This window comes from Myxocyprinus asiaticus, chromosome 18 (genome assembly GCF_019703515.2).
Source record: "Myxocyprinus asiaticus isolate MX2 ecotype Aquarium Trade chromosome 18, UBuf_Myxa_2, whole genome shotgun sequence".
In the NCBI taxonomy this organism is placed as follows: Eukaryota; Metazoa; Chordata; class Actinopteri; order Cypriniformes; family Catostomidae; genus Myxocyprinus; species Myxocyprinus asiaticus.
In genome coordinates, this window is record NC_059361.1 from 13,380,330 (window position 1) to 13,405,332 (window position 25,003).

At 39.2% G+C, this 25,003-nt stretch overlaps 1 protein-coding gene across 3 annotated transcripts in view; it reads right to left on the reverse strand.

Annotated features, from left to right (window-relative positions):
* LOC127455984 (latent-transforming growth factor beta-binding protein 4-like) overlaps positions 1-25,003 on the reverse strand; it is a 117,370-nt gene that overhangs the window by 73,571 nt on the left and 18,796 nt on the right. For 2 of the 3 annotated variants that reach the window (XM_051724223.1, XM_051724222.1), the window contains exons 4-5: positions 19,174-19,376; positions 6,779-6,982 (exon numbers count right to left, since the gene is read on the reverse strand). In XM_051724223.1, the coding sequence (XP_051580183.1) occupies positions 6,779-6,982; positions 19,174-19,376 (407 nt within the window). The remainder of the gene's footprint in view (positions 1-6,778; positions 6,983-19,173; positions 19,377-25,003) is intronic. The other variant, XM_051724224.1, reaches the window with a different exon arrangement.

Consider the following 25,003-nt stretch of genomic DNA (forward strand, 5'->3'; position numbering starts at 1 on the left):
TTATCCTTTTTTTTTTTTTTTTAGATTTTCAAAACTTTCATGTTATGATTCGTCTCTGAGCTGGTTGGTTTGGTTCTTGATATCTAACTTTTGTATTGATTTTTCGCATTTTGTTTTTTTTAAACAAACAGCTATAGAGAAAATTAATGGGAATAATATCCTGTTACCAAGAAGGCTAAAACACTGTGCATTAATAGTTTCACTCTAATGGAAACCCTCATAGCCCAGCTAAAAAAAGTGAGAAATATGAGGATGGGCATTGTAAAGAACATGTCTATCAAAAAGTGTGCTAGGAAGAAGAACCTCAAGAGGGGTTTGTATCAACACAAAGCACTTCAAGGCTGACTGCATTAACACACAAATCAAAAGGGCGGGCATAACGTTTGCGAAGGGAGAAATACTTTGAGGTAAATTAAAGACACATGCTGTAAAAACTTCCTCTGAGTGTGCTGTGCCGAGTTACGCTGTCCGCACAATCCAGAACAGAAGCATGCAAAGCTAATGTATCTCATACAGCAGAGTTCAATATTACAAATCTCTCAGAAATCCATGAACATGCATGAGATTATTTAAACTTTGCATTTACATGGAAGAATATTTCTATATCTTGACAAATTGAGGGACACGTGTACTGTTTTGATAGGTAAAACCTTTATACATTCTACAACACAACCACAAAAATAGTGGGGTTAAAAAGTCTGAATCAGTTTGTGAAAATGCTTCTATTTGGCATTTTACTAATTTAATACAGTTGTTTATGAACATGAATTTCAGAATGTATTAGTATTTGGTATGTCCACCTTTTGCTTTAATGACAGTGTGCATTCGAGCTGGCATGGACTCCACAAGTTTGTGCAACACCTGATTATCCATGTTATTATGCCGGCCATGATTTGAGAATGTTCCAAAGAGCAGCTTGTGTGCTTCAGTGGAAGCAAGAAAATCTGACCTTTTGTACAAAGGAGTTGTAAAAATGCCAAACATTTTCTCATTTGATTAGTAACCTAGAAATAGAGCATAATCTTACATATTTCATTTTCAAATTTATGTCATTATGTTTCTTTGTTTTCAAAACATTGTTTATTTCCAAGTTTCAATTCGATTTTGAATCTGATTTTCAATGTGGACTCAGACTTTTGAATCCCACTGCATATAAATGCGTGCACGGCACATATATGCACACTCGTTAGGGAATGACCCTGATATTCTCTGGCTCTGTGCCATCGTCCAGATGTTTCAGGGCCCCTGAGGTCCACTGCAGGTAAACTAATTAACCCTGAGAGATGCACAGTGTGAGAAGTAATTGCTGCTTGATTTCTCTTCTGACAGGAACTTTTACGATGCACACAGGAAGTACATTTTAGCCCTTCTCCACTGATTTCAGCTAAAGTAGATAAAAGATTGCAAGCTTTTATTCTGTCCCATATGTTTTCTTTTTACTCCCTCAAAATCTATAGTATGCTAGTACAGTATAGGAGGGTTCAGTTATATATGCCATGCTGTTATACTGTACATACACCAAGGTTATTATAGTTAATTGAAACTGAATCTAAAATTGAGACGAAATTCCAAAAAATAACCTAGAAAAACTGTAACTAAAAATTTCCAAAAAAATTCCCCCAAAAAAAAAAAAAAACTCAAACTAAACTGAAAACATCATGCATTGCTTCAAAACTAACTAAAAATAAATAGAAATGATCATAACATATTTTCAGTTTTCGTCTTTAATACTTTGACTTGTGCATGTTACAAAATTGTTTTTGTTTCTTTTAACGTCTCCATCTGTTGTATCGCAAACATGCCATCTACTGGCCATGAGTTTTGTGTGTGTGTGTGCCCACATTCGGTTATGTGCTCAATGTTTCAAGATAAATGGATTAGTTTGTTTAATCACATCATCAATAGCTGTTCAGAAAATAAAGGGATACATATCTCCACATTTGTACATCCTTCTTGGTTGTTTATACCATGTTATATGTCAGCCTAGCTATACACTGTAACCGTATGTGTAACCCATGTGTAATCTGGACTGGATAGGGAATAGTTTAATTTAAAGAACATTACACAAAGTTGTCCCCTGCCAAGTCATTTACTCATCTGTGAAGTAGAAATAAAAATATACTGATAGACTAAAACTAAACTAAAACTAAAAAAAAACACAGATGATAAAATAACTGAAACTAAACTAAATAATAATTTGAAATTGAAAACTAAATACAAATTAAAACTAAATAAAAAACCCAAAACTATAATAACCTTGACATACACACGCAACGGATTGTATACAGATGCTGCATCTGGCTGCACGCATCCATACATCCATTGTTAACTCATCTTCATTATCAAATCTGTACCACATGACATTTATTTGGCAAAGATGAAGTACTTCCAGGCCAAAGGAAGCACAATCCAGCCTTAGAAGAAATTATCCCACATTAATACACAGAAAAAAATGCAGTTAGCAGGAGTTACATAATTATGGAGACTAATGTCTGTAATCAGAGTCTAATCCATCGAGATGAATGTAGGGTGGGCAGCAATATAGCTAGTGTTAAATATAGATTATTAGTAGTGCTTGCTAAATATTAGCATGTAACTCGTCATGCAATCTTTGTGCTATGGACATGAATTATACAGCAAACATCGGAATTAGGTGTATTATTTTTACCTGGTGGACAATAAAACTGGCAAAAAAATACTATGAAAGATACAATTTCTATCATGCTTTATCATCCCTCAGTAAAATACTCTGTATTTTTTAAAGTGACATTGATATCACAAGAACTTCTGGGTTTTCCCTCTTCATTTTATTCTGTTCTCGCAATGTGAAATAGACAACAGACACCTTAGTCTTGCGATTGTTTTTAAATGTCAAAATGACGCATTGACTTTGTAATGGGTGGATGGGCAAGGAGGAGGCGGGAACTGGCTGAGCAGTCAACGTAACTTTAATGACACAAACAAACTTAAACATAACATAAAACACACAAACAGCACGGCCGCGTGCATCTCTCTCTCTCTCTGGAAGTGGCATCCCCGGCTCCTCTTTATCCCTCTCCCGCTGACTGAGCTGATTCAGTGCCGGGCGTCCATCGTTATGGCCCGGCCACGCCCTCCTCCTCATCACAGAATTATCCATAATATCTTAACAAATTTGAATGTTCTGGGTTCAATACAAGTTAAGCTCATTCAACAGCAATTTTGGCATAAAGCTGATTACCAAAAAAAAATCGACTCGTCACTTGTTAATTTCTCAGCTTTTCCCACAACAGTCCATTCACTATGTGTTAACATTCACTACTATGGCATTAAAATAATTATCTTTGTCATAATTATGCTGTCAAATAACTCCAGAAGACCAGCATTACAACCAGCACTCTGACTTCATGCCTGCATACCAGGCTGACCATAAAGTTACTGAGCAAGATGCAAAACTTCAGAATCCAATCACTCAACTATAAAATCTGCTTTGACAGTATGGGCAGAGTTTTAACAGACTGATAAATTAGACTTCTCTTAACTCACGATATGGCACATACTTGCAGTTATCTCAGAACCAGAAGCCAACACCGTTCCTTTGATACCACTAACACAGGATGTGTGATTATGCCCGTTTTTCTCCAAGCAGCTTGAACTGGGCACATGTGGGTGTCACACCGCTGGATAACGTTTATAAATCATCTCCTCCTTTTATAGGGAGAGTGTGTTTACCAGACTGAAACACAAATGCTCTCTCTCTGTATAAAATCTATCAGAGGAAGCTTTGGTGTGATAAGTTCATTTCATCAGCCCATAATGAGATTGTCTTGATGGAGATTACAGGCAGCACTTGTGTAAATAGGTCAAAATGTTTCTGGATCAGTGGAGCCAATTTTCTCCTGGACAAAAAGCAATGGGCTGAATAGGAAACAGGACCCGAGTGGAAACTGAAGTCCAGAGTGTACAACCTCTGCAAAAAAAGTGTTGTGAGGGAATCATGGTACATCAGATAGTAATACCATGGTACTTTGACATACACTATGGTACTGAATGATTACTATATTCATGTACCATTGTATTTACAGAATGGTACTCCAAGGTACTACAAAGAAGACCATGGTACTACCATGGTGCACGTCCAAAAATAAACAATATAACTATTGCACATGTCCATAGCCCTGAGCATGCTCAGTGTTTCAAAACTTACACAATTCTTCCAGAGCAAAGGTTCACCAGCTTTACAAAACATTTGCAACATAAAATACTGTATCTCACTTTCTAAGCACCAAAGTTTTGATACAAAATAATAACACCACCTGGGCTTGAATTCCCTGCTGAGAAGGTCAGTTAAAAACAGGATTTCCATGGCTGGTTTATGTTGGTAGGTGCTGCTGGTTTGGTGCTGGTCTAACTGGTGAACCCACATATTCATGTTGTTTACCAGCAGATAAACCTGGTTGAACAGCATGGTTTTTCTTCTGGACATTACCGTAAAAATGCCACTGTAAACACTGAAAATTTCAGAACTCAAAACTTAATCCCCAATGCAAAAAAAGCATTTATTGAAACCAAGCTGCAAAAACACCTCGTTCTCTACTTCCGCAACTTCCCTACATCATTTGGGGTACATAAATACATAACCGCCTCTACAGCTCAAAAACATTAACGCCTACTTAGAAGCATCGTACCCTTGGCCCCGCCCACTGGTGCTTCAGTTCGTAAACTGAGAGTGAAGAACAAACAAGGCCTACTGTGGCCTCACTATTCCTGAACACCAAGGGGGACCCATCTGGACTTTTTGTATTTAAAAATGCACAGAGAGACGTCTTTGACCACTTCATACATATCTTGGGCCACTTTTAAAAGACACAGTGCCAAGTTACAACTCTGAAGAGGAGAAAGTATTCTCTCTCACACAGCTGCTGCCTCTTGCTGTTTTAAACACAAACGCATCATGGACACGTTCTTTCGCCCATCTGCGCTATTTTTAATTGTTGATGTATGACAACATGCACTGGATGGACGCCTTTGGCCGTTTAGAAGCGTTTCCGGTGATGTGCATTTCAGTCTGATACTGGAAACAGGATGTGGATGTGTCTTCAGTGTATTTCAGCTTGGATTGCATGTTTTTTCAGCTTATATTAATTTGGATTGCTTGTAAACCAGTCATAATACGATTCAAGCTTGGCAAAGGAACTGTTATTGAAGGATGGGGCAGTTAAAAACACTTGGACCTGATCAAAAACGTAAGTAAACAATTTCATTTATGAATACTTCAAATGTCATGACAGTTTGATAGTGTATGGTGCTGACATCCTGTTTACACCAGGCACATTCGTTGATGCCACACAACGCAAAAGCTTGAGGCTGTCTACACCGGGCACATAGACATGAACTTTCTAAACGATTTATTTGTGCTTTTGGCGGTAGTAGCGCCAGTATGTGCAGCGCAAAATGTAATGGGACATCTGTTTACTGACAGCGCAACGCGACACGCCGCAACGGCCAGAGACAGTGTGGAAAATGATCATATATTACTAAATTATGACTGTTTTAATTCATATAAACATTACTAACATTATCAGTGGACCTCAGGGAAGATAATAAAAGTATAAAAAAAGAGCATTTTATGACCCCTTTAAATAGCAAATCTGAGTTTAGTCTACTTGCATCGTTACCTTACCTTAAATAGTTAAATTCAATCTACATGAACACCAAGTTAAGTGAATTTAAGTTTTGGAGATGCCATTACTCAATTCCATTGAGGGAACTAGTTATGCAATCAATTGAATAAAGTCAACTTATTAGGGTTTTCAGTGTACCACCACACAAATATACTTACAAATGGCAGAAGAAAAGAGACAGAAAGAGAGCAAGACAGAGTGATAGAAAGAGACGTTTGATGAGCATCTCCGAGCAAGCATTCAGGTAATGCCCTCAGTGTCTCAGGGCAAACGAAAGCAAGTCAGGGATGATGTACTGCAGCATCTGACAGGAGACTGCTAAAGACCAACGAGGGCCTCACACTTCGTGTTTGTTGTTCTCGAAGAGCACATACACAACAGATGCCTCTAAACAAACACAAACTGCTTGTAAATACCTTCAGATAAATGTCTTCCACACCTGCAGGTCTGTGCATATACGTGTGTGTCCGTGTCAGAAATGAACTCTTTTATTTAGGGCCAATATTTGCCCACTGATTTTATTTGATTTTTTAGGAATCATTAATTGAAATAAATTCTCAATCAGAACAATTATAGCTACTACCTTTAAAATCAAATCAACATCAAATACAAAAGTAGTTGAAAATAAGGCAAAAGATATCATAACACAATACATTTTCTGTTACAGTTAGAATACATTTTAAATAATAGGTTGGTTCAATGGCCCATATGTTAGATTACAGTATACAGCTCTTGACTGCCTGTCACTGCAGATTTTATGTTTTAGATCAGTTTTGAAGTAATTGCAGTTTTGAAGTAATAGCTTTTCCGGATGTGATTTAAGATTTTTTTTCCCCCACCAAAATCAATTTAAATTGATTTGTTGTCACATTAAATATAGATATCTTATAGCGACAGGTCACTACAGTAACTACAGAGGCACTAATTTCCAAACTTGATAAGCCTATAATAGAATATAAAATGTTAGATAACTGATACAGTATAAAACAGAGGTATTAACTACTGGGGCATTTTTTGCCCCAACATATAAGCATGTGATGCATTTTTGTCACATTCAGCAACCCTGGATAATTTCTGACCTTGGTGTGTACGTGTGTGTTTGTATATTTACTCACACACTCTGAAGCCAGATCCAGGTGTTTCTCCTCCCTGCTCACTGTTGTAGATAGTGGTAACATTTCCACGCTCGCAGAAGTTGGTGCATCGTCCCTGCGGACAGCGTAGTTTGCAGATGGTTGGGGTGAAGAGAACTTTGATTCGCTCTGTACCCCCGCGGATCACTCCTGATGAACGTTGGCTGGATGACGGCTGAGCGTTGGCTAGACAAAAGCAGAGGGCAAAGCCAAAGCAAAGCAGCAAAGTCAGCCTGTAAAGACGCATGGTGAGTCCTGCTTACAAACGCATCACACACAGGCCGAGTGCCTCAAACTGAGGATGAGGAACAAACTACCTTGTTTTTTGTCAGTGTTCGTTTTTTCCCTGGATATATCTCTTGAAAGCAAAGACTACATCAAAGAACACATCAAAAAGATGCTAAACTCCTCTTCTTGCCCCACAAATACAGTACCCGTGCAAAGAATTATAAGTAATATGAGCCAAACACACCTGTGTGTGTGTATTTGAGGCTTAGTAAGTGTGAAAAGCAGATTGTTGAGGAGGCAAGAGCTGTCCTGGTGTTTGAAGGAAGTGTCGTAAGAAAACTCTGGCTGTGATCCAAACACTATGTGCAGTTGAGATCTGATCCATCACCCGCTAGTGTTCACCGTTCCCTGCCGCCCCTTTTTCTCTTTCTCTGTCCTGAGCTCACAAACAAACTGACAGGCTTCCCCATACACTGGCTACATGAGGAGAACTTTCACTGTCATATGAGGAGAGACAAGAGTGGGCGGCGAAAAAGAGAAAACTAGTGGGGGAGAAAGAGAGAGAGAGACTTTGAGTCTCTGGCATTGCACATGGGGGTGAAGTCAGCTCTGTTTGAAATGTGGTGTGTGTATATGTGTGTGTACTGGGGGCTTGTAGATGAAGGGAGGGGTGTATTTTTCTTTCACTCTGCATTTTCAACACTGTCATTTGACCAGCTTTTACTGTTCCCCTGCAGTGTGTGTGGAATATTAAAGGAATAGTTCATGCAGAAAATGAAAATTCTGTCATTGTTTACTCACCCTCATGTTGTTACCCCATGTATGACTTTCTTTTTTAAGTGGAATGCGAAAGAAGTTTTGTAGAATGTTCACAAAGGTCTTTTTTATATAATAAAAGTGAATAGTGATGAGTGCTGTCAAGCTTCAAAAAAGCAAAAAAAAAAATACCATTAAAATATCATAAAAGTAGTCTCATGCACGAAGTAGTTATTCACTTAAAATATTGCCATCCGTTGTGGCTTTTAACTCAAATATGGTGACTTAAGACCTTAAGCACCATATTGAATTGGACAGACTTGCAATACAGTGCATGAGTTGCATGTAGAGGTAGATCGTTATATTGGTTTTACCGATTAATCGGTGCTGATATTTGCATTTTAGAACTATCAGTTATCGGCAAAAATCAATGCTGATAGTTTTATTTTTTTTATTATTCCTCCATGTTCCTCTGTGGCCGGCGCTAAAGGATTCTATAGTTATAAAGGCTTAGTTCTACAGCATAACAGCAGCCTATAAAGATTAAATAAAAAGGTCACACTTTATATTAGGTGTCTTTAAATACTATGCACTAATATTAAAATACATACAATACAATGTATTTACTGTGTTACTACATGTTGTTCTGAAAAATTCTCGCAAGATTTAAATGAGCTGCTACTGAGGTTGAAGTGCGGGTAGGTTTAGGAGTAAGGGTAGGGTTAAGGTTGGGGTTAGAGTTAGAGTTAGGTTTCAGGGTAAGGGTTAGGTTAGGGTTAGGTTTGGGGTTAGAGGTAAGGTTAACAGTGTAACTACACATGTAATTAAATGCAGGTACTTTAATTGTAAGTACAATGCAACAACACATACATAATAAGTACATTGTATCAATTGCTTAAGCACACAGTAGTTAAAGAAACCTAATATAAAGTGGGACCACTAAAAACAATAACTGACACCTTGTGGGGATTTGCTGTATCGAAATTAACCAGTCATATTTTTATTCTCACTTCAATGCATATTTTGTTATTTTGATTAGTTAATCAAGTGTTCTAAATTAAAGAGAGAGCTTGCAACATATGGTTTTGACTATATGGACATATGGACATGTGCCCTGTCAGCACATACATTGTGTCTCCAGCTTCATATTTGTTAATAATTATAAACCTTATTCCTAATTAATCCTCATCTGGTGAAATATATATACACAAAACCCTTCATCTTTTGAACATATAGTAGTCCTGGGATTTTTCATGCATTGATAATCGGAAGATTTTCCAGATGATTATCAATAAAATATAAATAGGGCTGCTAAAGTCTTTGTCTATAATTCTAAATAATTATTTATTTTCTACAAAGGTACGCACACACCGCCAATGCTCAGCGTCAACATTCTGCAGTGCCACAGAGCATAACTTTTTAGTTATTTCGTTTTCCATTAAATTCGACACAAATCATTATCAATGGACAAAGATTATTTTTTACATCACTGGATGATATATTGTGTATTTGTTTCTATCACAGAGCCTATACAATATATTTTCAGTAACAAGTATGTCTTTTTGTGGTTTGACAGCTTGAATGGAAGACCTGTTCATGGCTACATACAGAGAAATTGCATAATAAAACTCGTGCAGTTACACCAGTTTCAACCAGTTTCAAACTCATCAATGTCACTTTGTTCTTTCTTGAAAAAGTAAAAACCTCTGTAACTTTGGACTTTCATCATCTGCGCCGCTTCAGCTCATCCTGTGTGTGTGTGTGTGTGTGTGTGTGTGTGTGTGTGTGTGTGTGTGTGTGTGTGTGTGCGTGATCGTGACTGCGACCGTCTTCAGTAAATGGTACATCGTCCTCTTATGGTCTACCAACGCTATTACGCAAGACTGTTAAATAGGCCAACTGAGTGAAATGGAAAGCATGCCAATTGGGCTTCTAATTTAAATGTTGGCTCATTTTAATATAGTATATCGATGCCTCAAAAATATATCGATAACATAACGTGCCGATCAATATATCAATATTTTATGACACCCCTAACATATAGGCTATAAAAAGCCTACATTAGAGCATAGTAATGGAGCCAAGTCTCTGTCATTACAAAATAAGAGTCCCTGGTGTATTTCAGGCTTGTTTGTATTTAAAAATCCCGCATTATACACCAAATATTCATTTTTTTCTGGTCATTATTGGGATTTTGGTTGCACAATAAACTGCATTTGGGATTTTATTAATTTTGGACTCATGCAGCCTCTATGTTTGTGCTCGTCATAGTAAGGACAGACTAAGAAAATGTATATTTCTGTACCATTCTATTAATCATTTTAAAATATATATCAGCCGATAAATCGCGTATCTGCCTTTTCCACCACAGTAGTTAGCGGTATCGGCAAAAATCACTATCCGTCGACCTCCAGTTGTTTGGACCACTGTTATGATACTTTATTGTGCTTTCTTTGTCATTTTGGTGCTTAACAGCATCTGTCCCCATTCACACTCATTATACAGTATGTCAGAAAAGAGGTCATATGGGTTTGGAACGACATAAGGGTAAGTTACAAGATGATCATTTTCATTTTGTGTCTTTAAAGCTGCAGCTAAATCTTTAAAAGATCTGAGACAGGCCTCATCTCTCTCCCGATACATTTGACAGACTGCATTCAAGTTAAAGACATCTCTACACCAGGCTGATGGTTTATGGTAAGCCAAGTAAGTGTCTGGAGCCAAACAAAGTTAACAATGAATTAGTCCTCATAAAACAAGATGCTTTGTACTTTATGCATATGTTTTATCAACAGTGTTAGTACAAATGTAATTAAATTAAAGTACTTTAAATTTAAGTGCAATGCAACAATATGTATGTACATTAAAAGTACATTGTATCAAGTGTTTAATAAAAGTTAAAGACACTTAATATAAAGTAGGTCCGAAACTTTTGCTTAAATTTCCAGCAGATTTTTTTTTTCTGCTGAGAAAAAGGCCCTAGTAACCTCACAAATGTTTCTTCTAGAGTTTCAGAAGAAATTTCAATCGCTGATTTTCCAAGATAACAAAGTCTGGAATCAGAGATTTCAGTTTGAACTCAAACAAATCTTTTCAAATTCTTCCAAGACCAAATTCTATGAGCTACGCTGTCCACATTCATATTTTATAGCTCTGTACTCATATCACACAGTATTTTAACACATTTGTTTCTACTTTTCTCCAAAAGGAATTTTAGTAGAAACATCTGAGATAAAATGTATACTTAAATTAAACATAACTGAGAAGTCTAAACAATTTTATCTGCGCAATAATACTGTTGGGTTAAATGGGTGAATTTTTGGTGAAAATTATTCTATTTCAGCCTGACCTGACACAGTTTTAGAATCTATAACAAATGGCCCTGTTTTCTGTGTGGGAGCCTCAGGGAGACAGAGACTCCATTTGGTAGAGGAACAAATTTCTCCCCCACACCTGTAGTCCAGAACACTGACTGAGAGTCACTGCACTGTAACATCCTGCAGCTGGCCGAATCAGGCCTGGTGGGACGATAAATTAGAAATGCTACCATGGAGGATGCAACCCTGCTCGCCTCTGTGTGATCTATGGATCGTTTTACCCTAACTGACCCCCACTGTGGTCCTGCAGTGGTATCTTGCAGTCCATGGATTTTATCAAATAATTGATATACTGTAAATACAAAACAACACCTGTATTTACTATAATTTATTATTAAATTTTTCAACTGATCTAGTGTATGGTGCAAAACAATAATAATGCAGACCACTGTTCATGTGGTGACACTACACTTTTACATTATTACAAATTTAACATGAAGTTATTAACCCTTATGTTCTGTTTGGGGTCTATATGACCCCAGACCCTCTTCAAATAGTAAAAAAACATAAGCATCCTTATTTTTTTATCCTGATATTTCATGAATTTTCCTAATTACATAAGATCTTTTCAGAAATGTGTTTTTTACTTAATGATAATGTTTCTGATGTCCGCTATGACATGACTAACCACATGTGATGTTTGGGGTCATACTGACCCCAGTAATAAATGTTATTGAGAGCAAAGGATTTTCACATGCTTTGAATCTGTTGGTACCTTAAGTGCAATTTCTCAATACAAAATGCTCTCTCTATCTCTCTCTCTCTCTCACACACACACACTCACACACACATACACACACACTCTCTCTCTCTTTCACACACACACACACACACACACACACACACACACAAACACACTCTCTGATGAGCACATTGCACAGAGATACATCTTTGAGCACCAGAGATGATAAAAAACCAGACATGGTGTTAGATTACAATAACACAGAGGGGTAGACAACCTGGACAAAGTGGTTGCCACATACAGCTGTCAACGTAAGACCGCTCGTTGGCCCCAGGCAATATTCTTCAACATCCTGGATATCAGTGCATACAATGCGTTTGTGATATGGTGTGCCATCAACGAGTGGTGTGGTGGCAAAATAAACCAGAGGAGAATATTCTTGGAGCAGCTAGATATGCCTTGGTGAGGCCTCACATTGACAGGAGAGAGCGCCTTCCTTGTTCACTTTTTGCTGCATCCACTGTGAGGGAGATTGAAAGTCAGCCCGAAGCAATCACTTCTCCAGCAGCTGCTGGAAAATGTGGACAATGCCAGGTCTGCTCCAGAAAACATTATTCAAAGACTAACAAAAGATGTCTGAAATGTCACAATATTTGTGTACAGCACACGCTCAAATGATCTGTTCCTCTTGCATCTGAGTTAGTCTTTTTTGGTTTTCATCATTAGCATAATACAGTGTCAGGAATTTTGTGGTGTGACAAGGTTTTAGGAGAAAAGTGTTTGGCCATCCTGTTTGTGTATTATATGTTATATATGTATATAGAGGGAATAAAAGAAAAACTCTTTGAATATCAGCAGTTCAAGACATATTTGTATTGGCAAAATCTATTACAGAGAGCACATCACTTATCTAGCTTTGGAAATGTTCTGTTTGAAAAAAGTTCTGTGTTTGTCTTAGGTAACAGTAATATGTGCCTGTTATTTTTTCACTAGCACTAGGGAGCAGAGGCTGCGTCCGGCTGCCCTGTTGCCTGGAGGATACTGTAAATTTTTATATAGTTAGTCTGCTTAGTTGGTGAGTGTGTGGAAAAAAGCACTTGAATTTGGATTTTTTTTACCAAATATATATATCTTTCTATATACCATTTGTTTTATTATTATTATTTTGTGTAATCAAAAGTTATATGGTTATTTTTAGATTTCATTATTTTTTTTTTTCCTGAAATGTGCCCTTGAAATTTGCATGAAATTTCCCAGTCTTTTTATTGCCCAGTCAGTGTGTATATAATGTAAATCTGCATATAGTTAGTTTGCCTGGTTAGTGAGTGTGTAGTAAAAAAAGCACTTTTGCATTTACTTATTTTTTCTTTCTTTTTTTTAAAAAAAACAATGAAATCTGACCGGGGTCAGATTGACCCCAAACATAAGTAATGTTACTATTTTGGAAAACAATTTTTTTCTGTGATTTTATATATAATTTTTTTCAAACAAAAGGGATATTTATATTATTTTGTGTAAATTAAGAAATTATATGGTTATTTCTGTATTTAGTTGCTTTTCTGAAATGCACATTCCTACTTCAGTAAATGTAAGAGTTAATGATACATTTATTTCTATTCTTTTATCAGTTCAATAAGCTCAGGATAAATGGAAAGGAACATTTAAGCAGGAAAAAAAAAGGTTTATTTCATAATTATAATTATCATTTTCACACTTTAATCATTGGGGTAACAGTGACCCCAAAAAAATGAGGAAGTGAAGCAAAGCTCAACAGATCAACAATGCAGACCAGATGTTATGATTGGACAGCAAAGTCACTCAGTCATGTAGGAGGGGCTGTTAAATTGTGTAATGATCTCATGTCTTACATATTAATGAGGCAGCAAAACATGCATCACCACAGCAACGAGTGTTGTTGCTCTGGCTCAAACAATAACAGATCCTAATGTAGTGTGCTTCCAGAGAGGGCGTGGGGTACCAGTCTTGTTGTTTGGAAAATTATGTATACAGTCTGGTCATCTTGCAAACAGAGTTGCCTCAAAAACTATTTAGGCATTACAACACACTTGTAATGGATGCAATTGCATTAGATAACAAAATATCAATCCAGGTGTACTTTTCAAGAAAAACATTTTACTAAAGGTTTGTTAGGTTTTAAATGATGAAACAATATATATATATATTGTTCAAAATTAAGACAAAAAGTATAACACGTTCTGGTTGTCAAATTTGGTGGAATATGTCTATATTTAATGTGATGAACTACACCTGTGGTTACTCTGCTAGAACACCTGTGTGAACTTGAGATGAACTGATTTCATACTGGGACCAGTTCTGGGCTGGCTAAGTAAAGTGAATTTAGTTCTGACCAATGGTCTACAGTGTTTCCCCTAGGATTGTTTTCAGCAGCGGTGCTGTTGTACGCGCATCCACAAGCCTGCAACAGCGGACCTGTGTTAATGTGTGTTGGTCAAAGAATAGCTTAAAACAGGGGTGTCAAACTCAATTTCAGCCTGGGCCACATTAGGGTTTATTTGTGCCCTCAAAGGGCCCGTTGAAAATGTGGCACCAGCACCTTTTTTGATAGCACCCATGCAATTACCAAAATATTACATGTTATGTGCATTTAAATGCACATTTGACAGTACAGCATTGATTTTGAGGTTGGGATACAGACGTAAATTATGATATTAACAACAGTAACATCTGTGGAAAAAAATAACACCTAATGTGAGTAGGGTTAAATTGAAATATTTTGACAGTGTGACTAAGCTGGGTCTTCTTTACAGATTCCTTCATCAGGCCCCTACTGATAAAACTACAGCAATGTCTTAGAATTTCTGAAGGCAAACAAAACAACTTACATTTTCCTACAATCAGAGAGCATTATAAGAGTACAGATTTTATACAGATGGAAAACTGATGGTACATAATTATGAAAATGCACCATGGTTCTTCCTTAGTGGAAGACCCGTGTAGCGCTGTTCCATTCCATTCTGAAGCGAGCAAAAAGTGCTCCAAAACATACAGATGACAGGGGAAGGCTCATTAATATTCACGAGGAAAGTGTTAACTGATTGTTCAGTAAACGTTGCAATCCCCTGCCATCCTACGTTTCAGAAATGAGCTCGCGGGCCACTTGAAATTAAGCGAGTTTGACACGTGTGTTATGCGGTGATGTCACTGTATGTGCATGCATTTGTGAGTGTGTGTGGTGGGGTTTCTTTCACAGTGTACAAAGCACACAGCTGACTGGGACTGGCAAGGGTTATGTTGCATCAAAAATATTAAATGAACCATGTGAAATCCCAACAGCGGCGCAAATTCAGCAGTGGTGCAGCGCCGCTGCAAAATGCATATAAGGGAAACACTGGTCTAACATCGTTTGTTCGCAGATGGCAGTTGGATTGATATTTAGCTATCTAATGCAATGAAAAAAGTATTTGAAGTTATACTGTTTGAAGCCATTTTATGCAAACTTATTATTGAAAAGGGCACTGTTTTAGACACTCCCAGCTACAGAGATGCAAAGACCCCCTCTAAAATTAAAGATAAATTGAACCCAAAAATGAAAATTCACATGCATCGTACAGACCTACAGAGCTGAGATATTCTTCTAAATATCTTTGTCATCTGGGATGGCATGAAAGTGAGTAAATTATTTTTAGGTGAACTATCCCTTCAACATGCATTTTTGCATCCGGAAAGTATCTAAACATTCTTTAGCTGGATTGCATTTATACCTAGAATTCCAATGTGTCTCCAAATGATTGAATAACGATGCCACATACATTCAGAGGTTGCACTTCTCTACAGATAATTCATAATGCTTCCCATATTTATGACAGATAAACAAAATTGTTATCTATTCTATTGCACATAAATTCTCACGGTAAAGGATTTGTAATGAGTGATTTTAAGTCCAGTTAAATAATTCATGGGATATTGTTCTTAAAATCTGGTGGCCAGTAGTCATCTATGAAGAATTGCATGTTTTACACTATAATGTGGCATATGCGTAAATAGGGAAAAGCACTACATTTTTAAGATTTATAAAACCGTACGTACACCAGAACCTGCTCAAACTCCCCTTTATAAACCCAGCTAGTGGAAGATTTTGCATACATTTCCTGCTCCCCATATAACCATGTATAAAAATGCCTGTTTTTTACTATGCACTACCTCAACAACATATACACTCACTGTGCACTTTATTAGGAACACCTGTTCACCTACTTATTAATGCGATTATTTAATCAGCCAATCGTGTGGCAGCAGTGCATAAAATCGTGCAGATATGAGTCAGAAGCTTCAGATAATGTTCACATCAATCATCAGAATGGGGAAAAATGTGATCTCAGTGATCGAGCGTGGCATGATTGTTGGTGCCAGACAGGCTGTTTTGAGTATTTCTGTAACTGCTGATCTCCTGGGATCTTCACACACAAAAGTCTCATAGAGTTTACTCAGAATGGTGCCAAAAACAAAAAAACATTCAGTGATTTATGGGCATTGTAATATACATTACATACAGTACATTAAATACATAAAGTGCTCAGGAAATTAGTGGGTTGTGGCCTCTCTGAATGAAGACAGAAACTGAGAAATACAGGTCACATCAGTGCACAGACACTAAAGGAAATATAGCATTTATCATAAGCTTACCAAAATCCACTATCAACAGTATCTTACACAAGTATTCATATTTGGCAAAACAAACTGGACAATAAAAGCTTGATTAAGAGCTTAGGGGTCAAACTATTGTGTAACACTCCTGACGCCCTAAACAGAGCTTTAATGTTTTTATCAAGTCCAACTTCAGCAGTATCACTGCGGTTAAACTTCAATCTGTTGTCATCTTATTGACTTATAACACCAGTGGAATTCAGCTAATCATCACATGAGTGTAAATATTTATAAAGTGTGCCATTTCACTCATCATTGCTGAAATAGGTCAATAAGGAAAAAGTAGTTGCCTCATTCACTGGAATGCTGAGCTTCTGTGACTCCTCACCACGTTACAAACTCTCCCGACGTGGAAACTTGGATTCTGTCTTTGCAGCCAGCATTAAGTGTTGGATTTAGAGGGATCTGGTGTCCGGGCGCTCTCCTTTTTCCACGTGAGATGACATACCTCATTTCACTTCAACAGGCCATAAGCGGTGACAATTTATTACCACAGAAAGTGTATTACTTGTGTTTAAAGTAAACGTGCAGGGGAAGGGGGGTGGCGAACATATGGCCTAAAGGGTTGTTTATATTTTGGCACTGGATTTAAATGCCCATGACTGGTGTTAAAAGAATTTATCCCCCAAAAATGAAAGATCTGTCATTGTTTACTTACCCTCATGTTGTTCCAAACTATTATGCAGTTATTTTTTCAGTGGGACATAGAAGAATATTTGAAAAATATTAATGCAACGCTATTTCAAGCTCCAAACACCATAAAAGTAGTCACTGAAGATCTCCCTTCCATTACAGCTCTTGAATCTCATTATCATTTGTGTATATTCAAATATGGAATGCCAAGACATATTGCACCAGGTTTTATAGATTATTGTGTATCTTGTAACGCATTGAGATGTGCAAAATTTCAAGAGCTATGGTGGAAAGGAAGATTTAAATATCTGCCATGCAAAAACTATCATAATGTTACATCATATATACTACTTTAATTGTGCTTTAATAGTGCTTTTGCCTTGAAAGCCCCTGGTCACCATTAATTTTCAATGTATGGAAAAGAGCAACATCAACATTCTGCTAAACATCTCTACTTTTGTGTTCCAAAGAGAAAGGGAAATTATATAGGTTTGAAACAATGTAAAAGTGAGTAAATGATAGCAGAATTTTCATTTTTGGGTGAACTATTCCTTTAAGATGGAAATATTTGTATGCTGTAGATTAAACTGGACTTCATTAAATAAAACTGCACTCAGCCAAAGTTAAAATGTATAGACAAACTCAGAGAACCCTAAATAAACATATATTTCAGTGAGCTTGAGTTGAAACTTCTTTATAACAAATTAATGGGTCATTTTTAGTAAATTCCATGAATTACCTATAACAAAAATCTGCTGGTCCAGAATTGCAGTAACATGCCACTCAAAGTATCAACTCCCTAAGGCTTTACTTATCAGCTATGGATTAATATTCAAGGGATTAAAGAACATACATTTGGAGATAAGCAATAGAAGCCATGTGTCCTACAATGTGTCTGTGTTTGTGAGCGAAAAAGAGGTCAGTCTCCCCACACTTCCCATCCGTTGCCACAGAGGTCCATTCCAGCATGTTATGAGGTTATGGAGACGCAGGGGTTCCCATTAACAAAACACCACATCTATCTCCTGTGTAATTACTGCACTGTCACCTCTGGGCCAAGCTAAACAATTGCAGGAATATGCTACAATGGTGTATCGGGGACTGTCTCAATCCAAACTAGCCCGAATCTAGAGGGAGATAAACCTTATTGTGGCTCAAAAGTTTTCAAATCAGGAAACAGCCAAAATTATTTACACAAGATATTCTCCACTCAGGCCTGCTTTATTGCTGCTTCTTGCAAAGTAAAGGTTAACATGTTGACAAAGATAGACCTTAAACCTTTAAAGGTACAATGGGTTTTTCAAAAACTGTTTTGTTTGTGAGGTATGAAAGGATATAAGCAATGTTCTGTAGCATTAGCATGCTACATGTTATGCTAACAATGCTAATGCTACAGAAAATGTATTCTACCCTTTCACACTTCACAAATGTATCATGTATCATGTAATTTATCAAAATGATTTATGTGATAGACTCTAATGTTTATTATTTAAAAGGCTGAAAAATGTTTGTTTGTTGACCACAAGAAAAATGTTATTGCTCAGAGGTTGCTCATTCAGAGTTCTCAACTTTCTTGTGATTGACCGCAAATGTTTGCAATAGAAGTTTGCAGCTTTTCACTGGCAGGGGTGAACCTGCAGCAAACCTTTAGCAACAATGGACAATTGGCCGCAAGTTTGCCGCAAATCTCACTTGCATGAGAAAATAATCAATGGATTTGTGGCAAGTTTGATGCAAATTTGACATGAATTATTTTTGTAAGGGTGAGCACAGTGTGAGACATTTTTGAGATCTCTGCTAAAACTCTAGACAAAACACGTGGGATTACTGGTATCTTTTCTCAAATCTGAGAAACAGGTGATTTTTTTTTTTTCTCTATTTGCTCTCCATTTAACTCATTGCTGTCTAGGAAAAATGACTCAAACATTAAAGAGGTCTCATTTGTGATTTTCTTTACTTTTGAGAGGGATATGAGGTTAGGTATATAGATGTTAGTGCAGTTGGTTTGGACTGACCTGCTGTGTAAATAAGGGTGTACTGGCCATGTTGAGTGTGGAATGTCTTTATGCTGGAGAGTTGGGTTGCTGAGTCCGAGGAGGAAGACTCCAGTCTGCTTCGCACTGATTCAATGTATTTCAGTATAACACTTGTGATCTTTTCTCCGCCAGTTCCACTGGACAGCACTCTCTTCAACAGGACTGACTGGGTCTCCTTTAAACTGAAATAGAAATAAACTTAATATGAAAACTTATGTATGCTTGATCCACTGAGAAAGCCTTATAAAATGCAGGAATAAAACGGCAATGCTTCAGATGAAAGCAGTGATAGTAACACACCTGAACACCATCAACACAAATGGGAATCAACTAATAAGATTACATTTGGGATGAACAATTCTGATTAATAATTTTCGGTAGTAAATCGAATATAGAGCCTTCTAAAGTTCTCGACATATAAAAGTAGTCTGAAATTTCTGCTTTTAATTAAAATTGTACATGATTTAACAGTCCATTAGCACAATTAATTGAATACCACCAGAGTGCAGAAAGTGGAGAAAGGAGCAATTTTCTTCTTGCATCGCAGTGGTTTCCTGGACAACTGTATGCCAAAGCTGAACCAAATGTTGCAAATCTGCTCCAAATCCACAGCCTGACTCAAAGTAAATATGACAGCATTTCGGTGAAATATGACAGGGAGTGGTTTGACATTACAAATGACATAAGGTTTGAATATGTATACACAAACAAATTTAATAGGAACAGGTACACACACGCCATCATGAAATAATCTTATCCTGTATTAAAAAGCTCAGTGCTATTGCTCACCATAACATGAGCTCATTTTCCTGAACACACACTTTAAAAACAAGCTGGTGAGTGCGTTGGTCCATAGCAAACAGCCTGTAAAACACGCATATGGCCATTCCTATTTCACACGCAACCATGCTACAACAGCCAGTGTCACACACACACTCACTCTGTATAAACACACACCTCAAAGCCACAGGAGACGTTTTGAGTGAGGCCCCGTTCACAGAAAATCATGACATAAGACAACTGCCAGGTCCTAATACACAGCCCTGAGGGACTCCTAGATTTGTGCTGAGCTTCAGCAAAATGAAACATAATGACATCCTCAATTTTTCACAAATAAACCATAGATCTCAACTCTGTGAATCAAAAGGGAGAAAATCAACTTCAACATCAGAATGATTTTGAATCTCCTTCAGGACCATGCAATTCTCAAAATATTAGATCATGTGTGCTCTGAATCCCAAGCAGATTTCTTCCAAGTGCAACATTCCTTTTGGGTTGTCAACAACAGAACCATGTCAAATTTCTGTCTTTGGGGTACACTAGCATTCCCATTCTCATTTATTATGTTGGAAAATCCCCTAAACCAGTGTTTCCCAAACTTCTTAGTCTTATGTACTTAAACAGCCCCCTAAGTAAGGCTAAAAAAAAAAAATTAAAAAAATTCTTAAAAAGGAACTAAAAAAATACAATCACGAAATAAATCATGATAAGTTGTCAACTTAATCTATAAGTAGTTTCAATCTATTGACAGCCCTAAAATGTTTAACTCTATAAAGCCTGACATATGTAATAATAGTCAGAAAAGTAAAAAAAAAAATGTAATGTACAAAATTTAAAATAAATGTCAAAATAAATATATAAAAAATAAATAATAACAATAATAATAAAATTGGATCATATTTGATACATCAAGCTTTAAAGGCCATTGTCCTCATGAGATCCTGCAATTCACTTTTGGACTTTTGTTATTTAAGTTTCCCTTAGCCCATATAATGCCACAGTAGTAAATCTTGGGGTATCTTACGAGGACACTCTGGGCTTTTCTGAGACAGCAAATGCTTTGGAGTTTGGCCATTGCAACTTTCTTGGTCTATAGAAATTTATTATATGTCAGTATTTTCAAAGCTCCGTTTTTTTATTAGGGTGGGCATGAATGTAATGTAATGATGATTGAGAGATATACCTCAAAAGTCTGTTGTATCATTTTTTATATACGCATTTCAATGTGATTTTAAAGCTAGAACAAGTTGCTTCGATTCAGCAAATACTCATTTTGAAATATCAGTAACAATATATGTATTTTTGTTACTTTTACTTGATCAAAATCAGCAAAGACTGCACAGCTAAAAGACGTGCATCAAAATACGAAGGCAGCTTTTTTGTAAATTACATTACAAGGTCTTCTACTTCCAGAAGAGCACAGAAACTTCCAACATGAGGCAGTAGACATTAAGTACATTGCATACAACAGGTTTTTCAGCAAATTATTCAACATGTTGGCTTTAGAAAATCATGTATCAAATATGATACGTACAGCTTTAAAGGGTTAAATCATAATTTCTATTACACAGTGTAACACATCAATGGAAAGGAGGAGACGAGAACCGGCTTGACAATATAAATAATATTTAATGATTAACTAAACCAAAAGCACAAACACACAGGTGTCGGACAGCTGTCCGTAACTCTCTCTCTCTGACACATTGCCGTCTCCGGTCAGCCTTATCCCTCTCAGGCTTAATCAGCCTTATTAGGGGCCGGGTGTGCGGAATCACGACCCGGCCCCGCCCTCCGCCCTGCTACATTCCTCCCTCGTTCTCTCAGATGATGTACACCCCCCCCTTCTCTTTCCCTGGGGGGGAGTGGGGGTGCCTTCCACCCCGTCTGCCTGCAGGTCATCCCACCTACCTGGATGAGGGAGGGGACAAAGGGAGGGAAACAATAACAAAAAAACATGGTACATACACACCGTAACGGTGCCGGTACCAACTTAAGATAATATAAATAATATTTAAAAAGAGAGGGAAAGGCCAACGAGGAGCGGCAGCGGAAGAGAGAGAGGAGAGGGAAAAAAAACCAAAAACATTTTACTCACCGGTTCTCTGATACGCCATAGCTTGGTCCTCGGCCACTCCTCCACCCTCTCGTGGACGACAGCCGCACCTCCCCGGGCGGATCAGAGGCAGTCCTCCGGCCTCTGGCGGACGGAACACCCCACCGCATTTTTGGTGGATGAAAGGGGTCTTCCCCGCCCCTGGCAGCGGTTCTCCCGCTCCAGGCGGTCGGCTATAGGAGCCCCTCCCCACTTGCGGTCGGCGGGCTCAGACCCTGCCACGTTTCAGGGGCTGGTAGGGGTCTCCTCCGCCCCTGGCAGCGGCCCTGACCGCTCCAGGCGGTCGGTTAGGAGCCCCTCCTCCCCTCGTGGTTGGCGGCCATTCCTCCACACTCAGGCAGCCGGGCTCCTCCGTCCCCCGGCGGATGGCCACGGCTGCTCCACTGGGGTGGATGGTAGTGGCAAGGACTCTACTATGGCGCATGCCTCCTCCTTCCTGGGTTTTGGCACCAGTGTAACACATCTATGGAAAGGAGGAGGCGAGAACCGGCTTGACAATATAAATAATATTTAATGATTAACTAAACCAAAAGCACAAACACACAGGTGTCGGACAGCTGTCCGTAACTCTCTCTCTCTGACACATTGCCGTCTCCTTCCCGGGCTTAATCAGCCTTATTAGGGGCCGGGTGTGCGGACTCACAACCCGGCCCCGCCCTCCGCCCTGCTACACACAGGTATAACAAATCAATACAAATATATGTACTTTTCATAGCCAACAAATATTAGCCTTCATATCTTACTAGACAAGCCATGGAAATATGGCTCTGGAACTTTTAAAAACTTTTAAAAATGTGGAAAAACAGATGACTTATCGAACAATCTTGTTTACACATTGAATGTGATATAAAAAAAACTGTTAAATGATTGGGAAATTGCAGGCTGTCAACACGGGGTGAGTAAGCAACATTGGCCCATCAGGTAGATCACCGAAGCGGACCCATAAATGGAGCCTTTCAATTCTCTATTGTAAGAGAACTGTTTTTACAAGGCAAGGAATTTCCTTTCCCAGTTTAAATCAGTAAAAGACACGCTCAACATTGTCTGAGGTCATGGCGGAGTCTGAGTGGGTCTGATCTACATCAAAACAGCCAGTTAATCTCTCAAAATGAGAAACAAACCCAAAGTTTTAGTTTTAGTAGGGGAGACCCAGGCTAGTTGTGACAAAGGGAAGCTGAAACAAGGGCTATCTGTCAGGGTGGGTGAGAGACAGGACACAAAAGCAGAGGTAACAGTTCAATAGGATTTATTTACAACACAAAGTTCTTCTTCAAAATAAAGCAAAGCCCAGGCAACGGTTTCCCCCAACATGTGGGCAGAAACGAGGAATCCTCCTCCAAGGACACTGGGCGGAATATACTGGCGAAGGCGAACTGTAAGGTAAATAAAATGTTAGACCTCTTACAGAACCACAAAACAACAACATCCAATGACAAAGCAACAACAATGATCCAACATCGGACATGACACACGAACGGATTTAAATAAACAGGGAAACAAACAAGGGACAGGTGCTGCTCGCAGCTGACGGTTGTCACGATTAATAACAGTTGTCATGATCAATAACGGTTGTCATGCCTCCTGGCGTCCCAACAAGAACATCAAACAAAATAAAAAGACAGACAACACCATCACTTAACAAAGAACAGGAAACATCAAAGACAGGGAGCTGAGAGGGAAACAAGGGAGGGAGATTGAGGAAAGGGGCAGGGACTGGCGGCCTGGGAAAAGGCCTCAGGGCGAAGGCAAGGTCTGGCGGCCTGGGAGGAGGCCTCAGGGTGGAGGCGACACAGGACTGGACGATAGCCGCTGGGCAGGGGGCAGAGAACTGGGCGGCAACTTCTTGACAGGGTCCAGGGGGGAGTGGAAAAGGGGGCAGAGTCGCGGGCAGCTCAGACGTGAATGCTGGCAGCGACTGGGGAACGGCCTCCATGGCCGGGAATGCTAGCAGTGACTGGGGAACAAGAGCCCTTCCCCAGTCAGTCCTCTTCCGGACGGCCAGGAGCACTGCTGTGGAAGCGGCCGACATGACCGAGAACTCTGGCACTGGGATGGCCGAGGCTTCAGGCGCTGGCTCTGGGATGGACAAGGCTTCAGGAACAGGCTCGTTAACCGTGACAGGCATGGGCGCTGGCTCATTGACCATGGCAAGCGTGGGCACTGGTTTGTTGGCCATGGCAGGCGTGGGCGCTGGCTTGTTGGCCGTGGCAGGCATGGGCGCTGGCTCCTTGGCTGTGGCAGGCGTGGGCGCTGGCTGCTGCAGGGAAATGGCCCTCATGGCCATGGACATAGGCAGTGGCAGGGAGATGGTATCGATGACCGTGGGTGCAGACAGCAGAGGGGGAATGAGCCTCATGCCCGTGGACATTGGCAGTGGCAGGGAAATGGCCTCAGTGAGTATGGGCGCTGTCAGAGGCAGGGAAATGGCCTCCATGGCTGTGGAAGCTGGCAGTGGAGCAGGCGTCTGGCTCCTCCTCCTCCCCCGGGCGGTGATCTGTACAACACACTGCAGCACGACCGGGTTGAACACTCGACAGAACTCTGCGCTGGAATCCAAGAACGAGGCACAGCAAGGGCATTCATCCCACATGGCGATTCCCCACTCAGCAGCCTTTCCGGTGAGGCGCAGGATGATGTAAGCCACCTTCATACTCTCCGTCGGGAAAGCAGAAGTGCTGCGAAGTGAAGAATAGCACACATTGGGACAAAAAGGCGCAGGATCCCTCACCTGAGAACGAAGTTGGAGGGAGGATGTGTGCCTCTGGGCGCCAAGGGGTGTGGGGAGCCGATGTAGCCGATGGGAGTGTGTCCTGAGGTGAGCCGGGATCAGAAGCTGGGCGGAGCTGTTGAACCACTGCGGTGAGTTCCGCAAGCTGCAATGCCATCCTCTCCAATACGTGGCTCGAAGCGGAAATC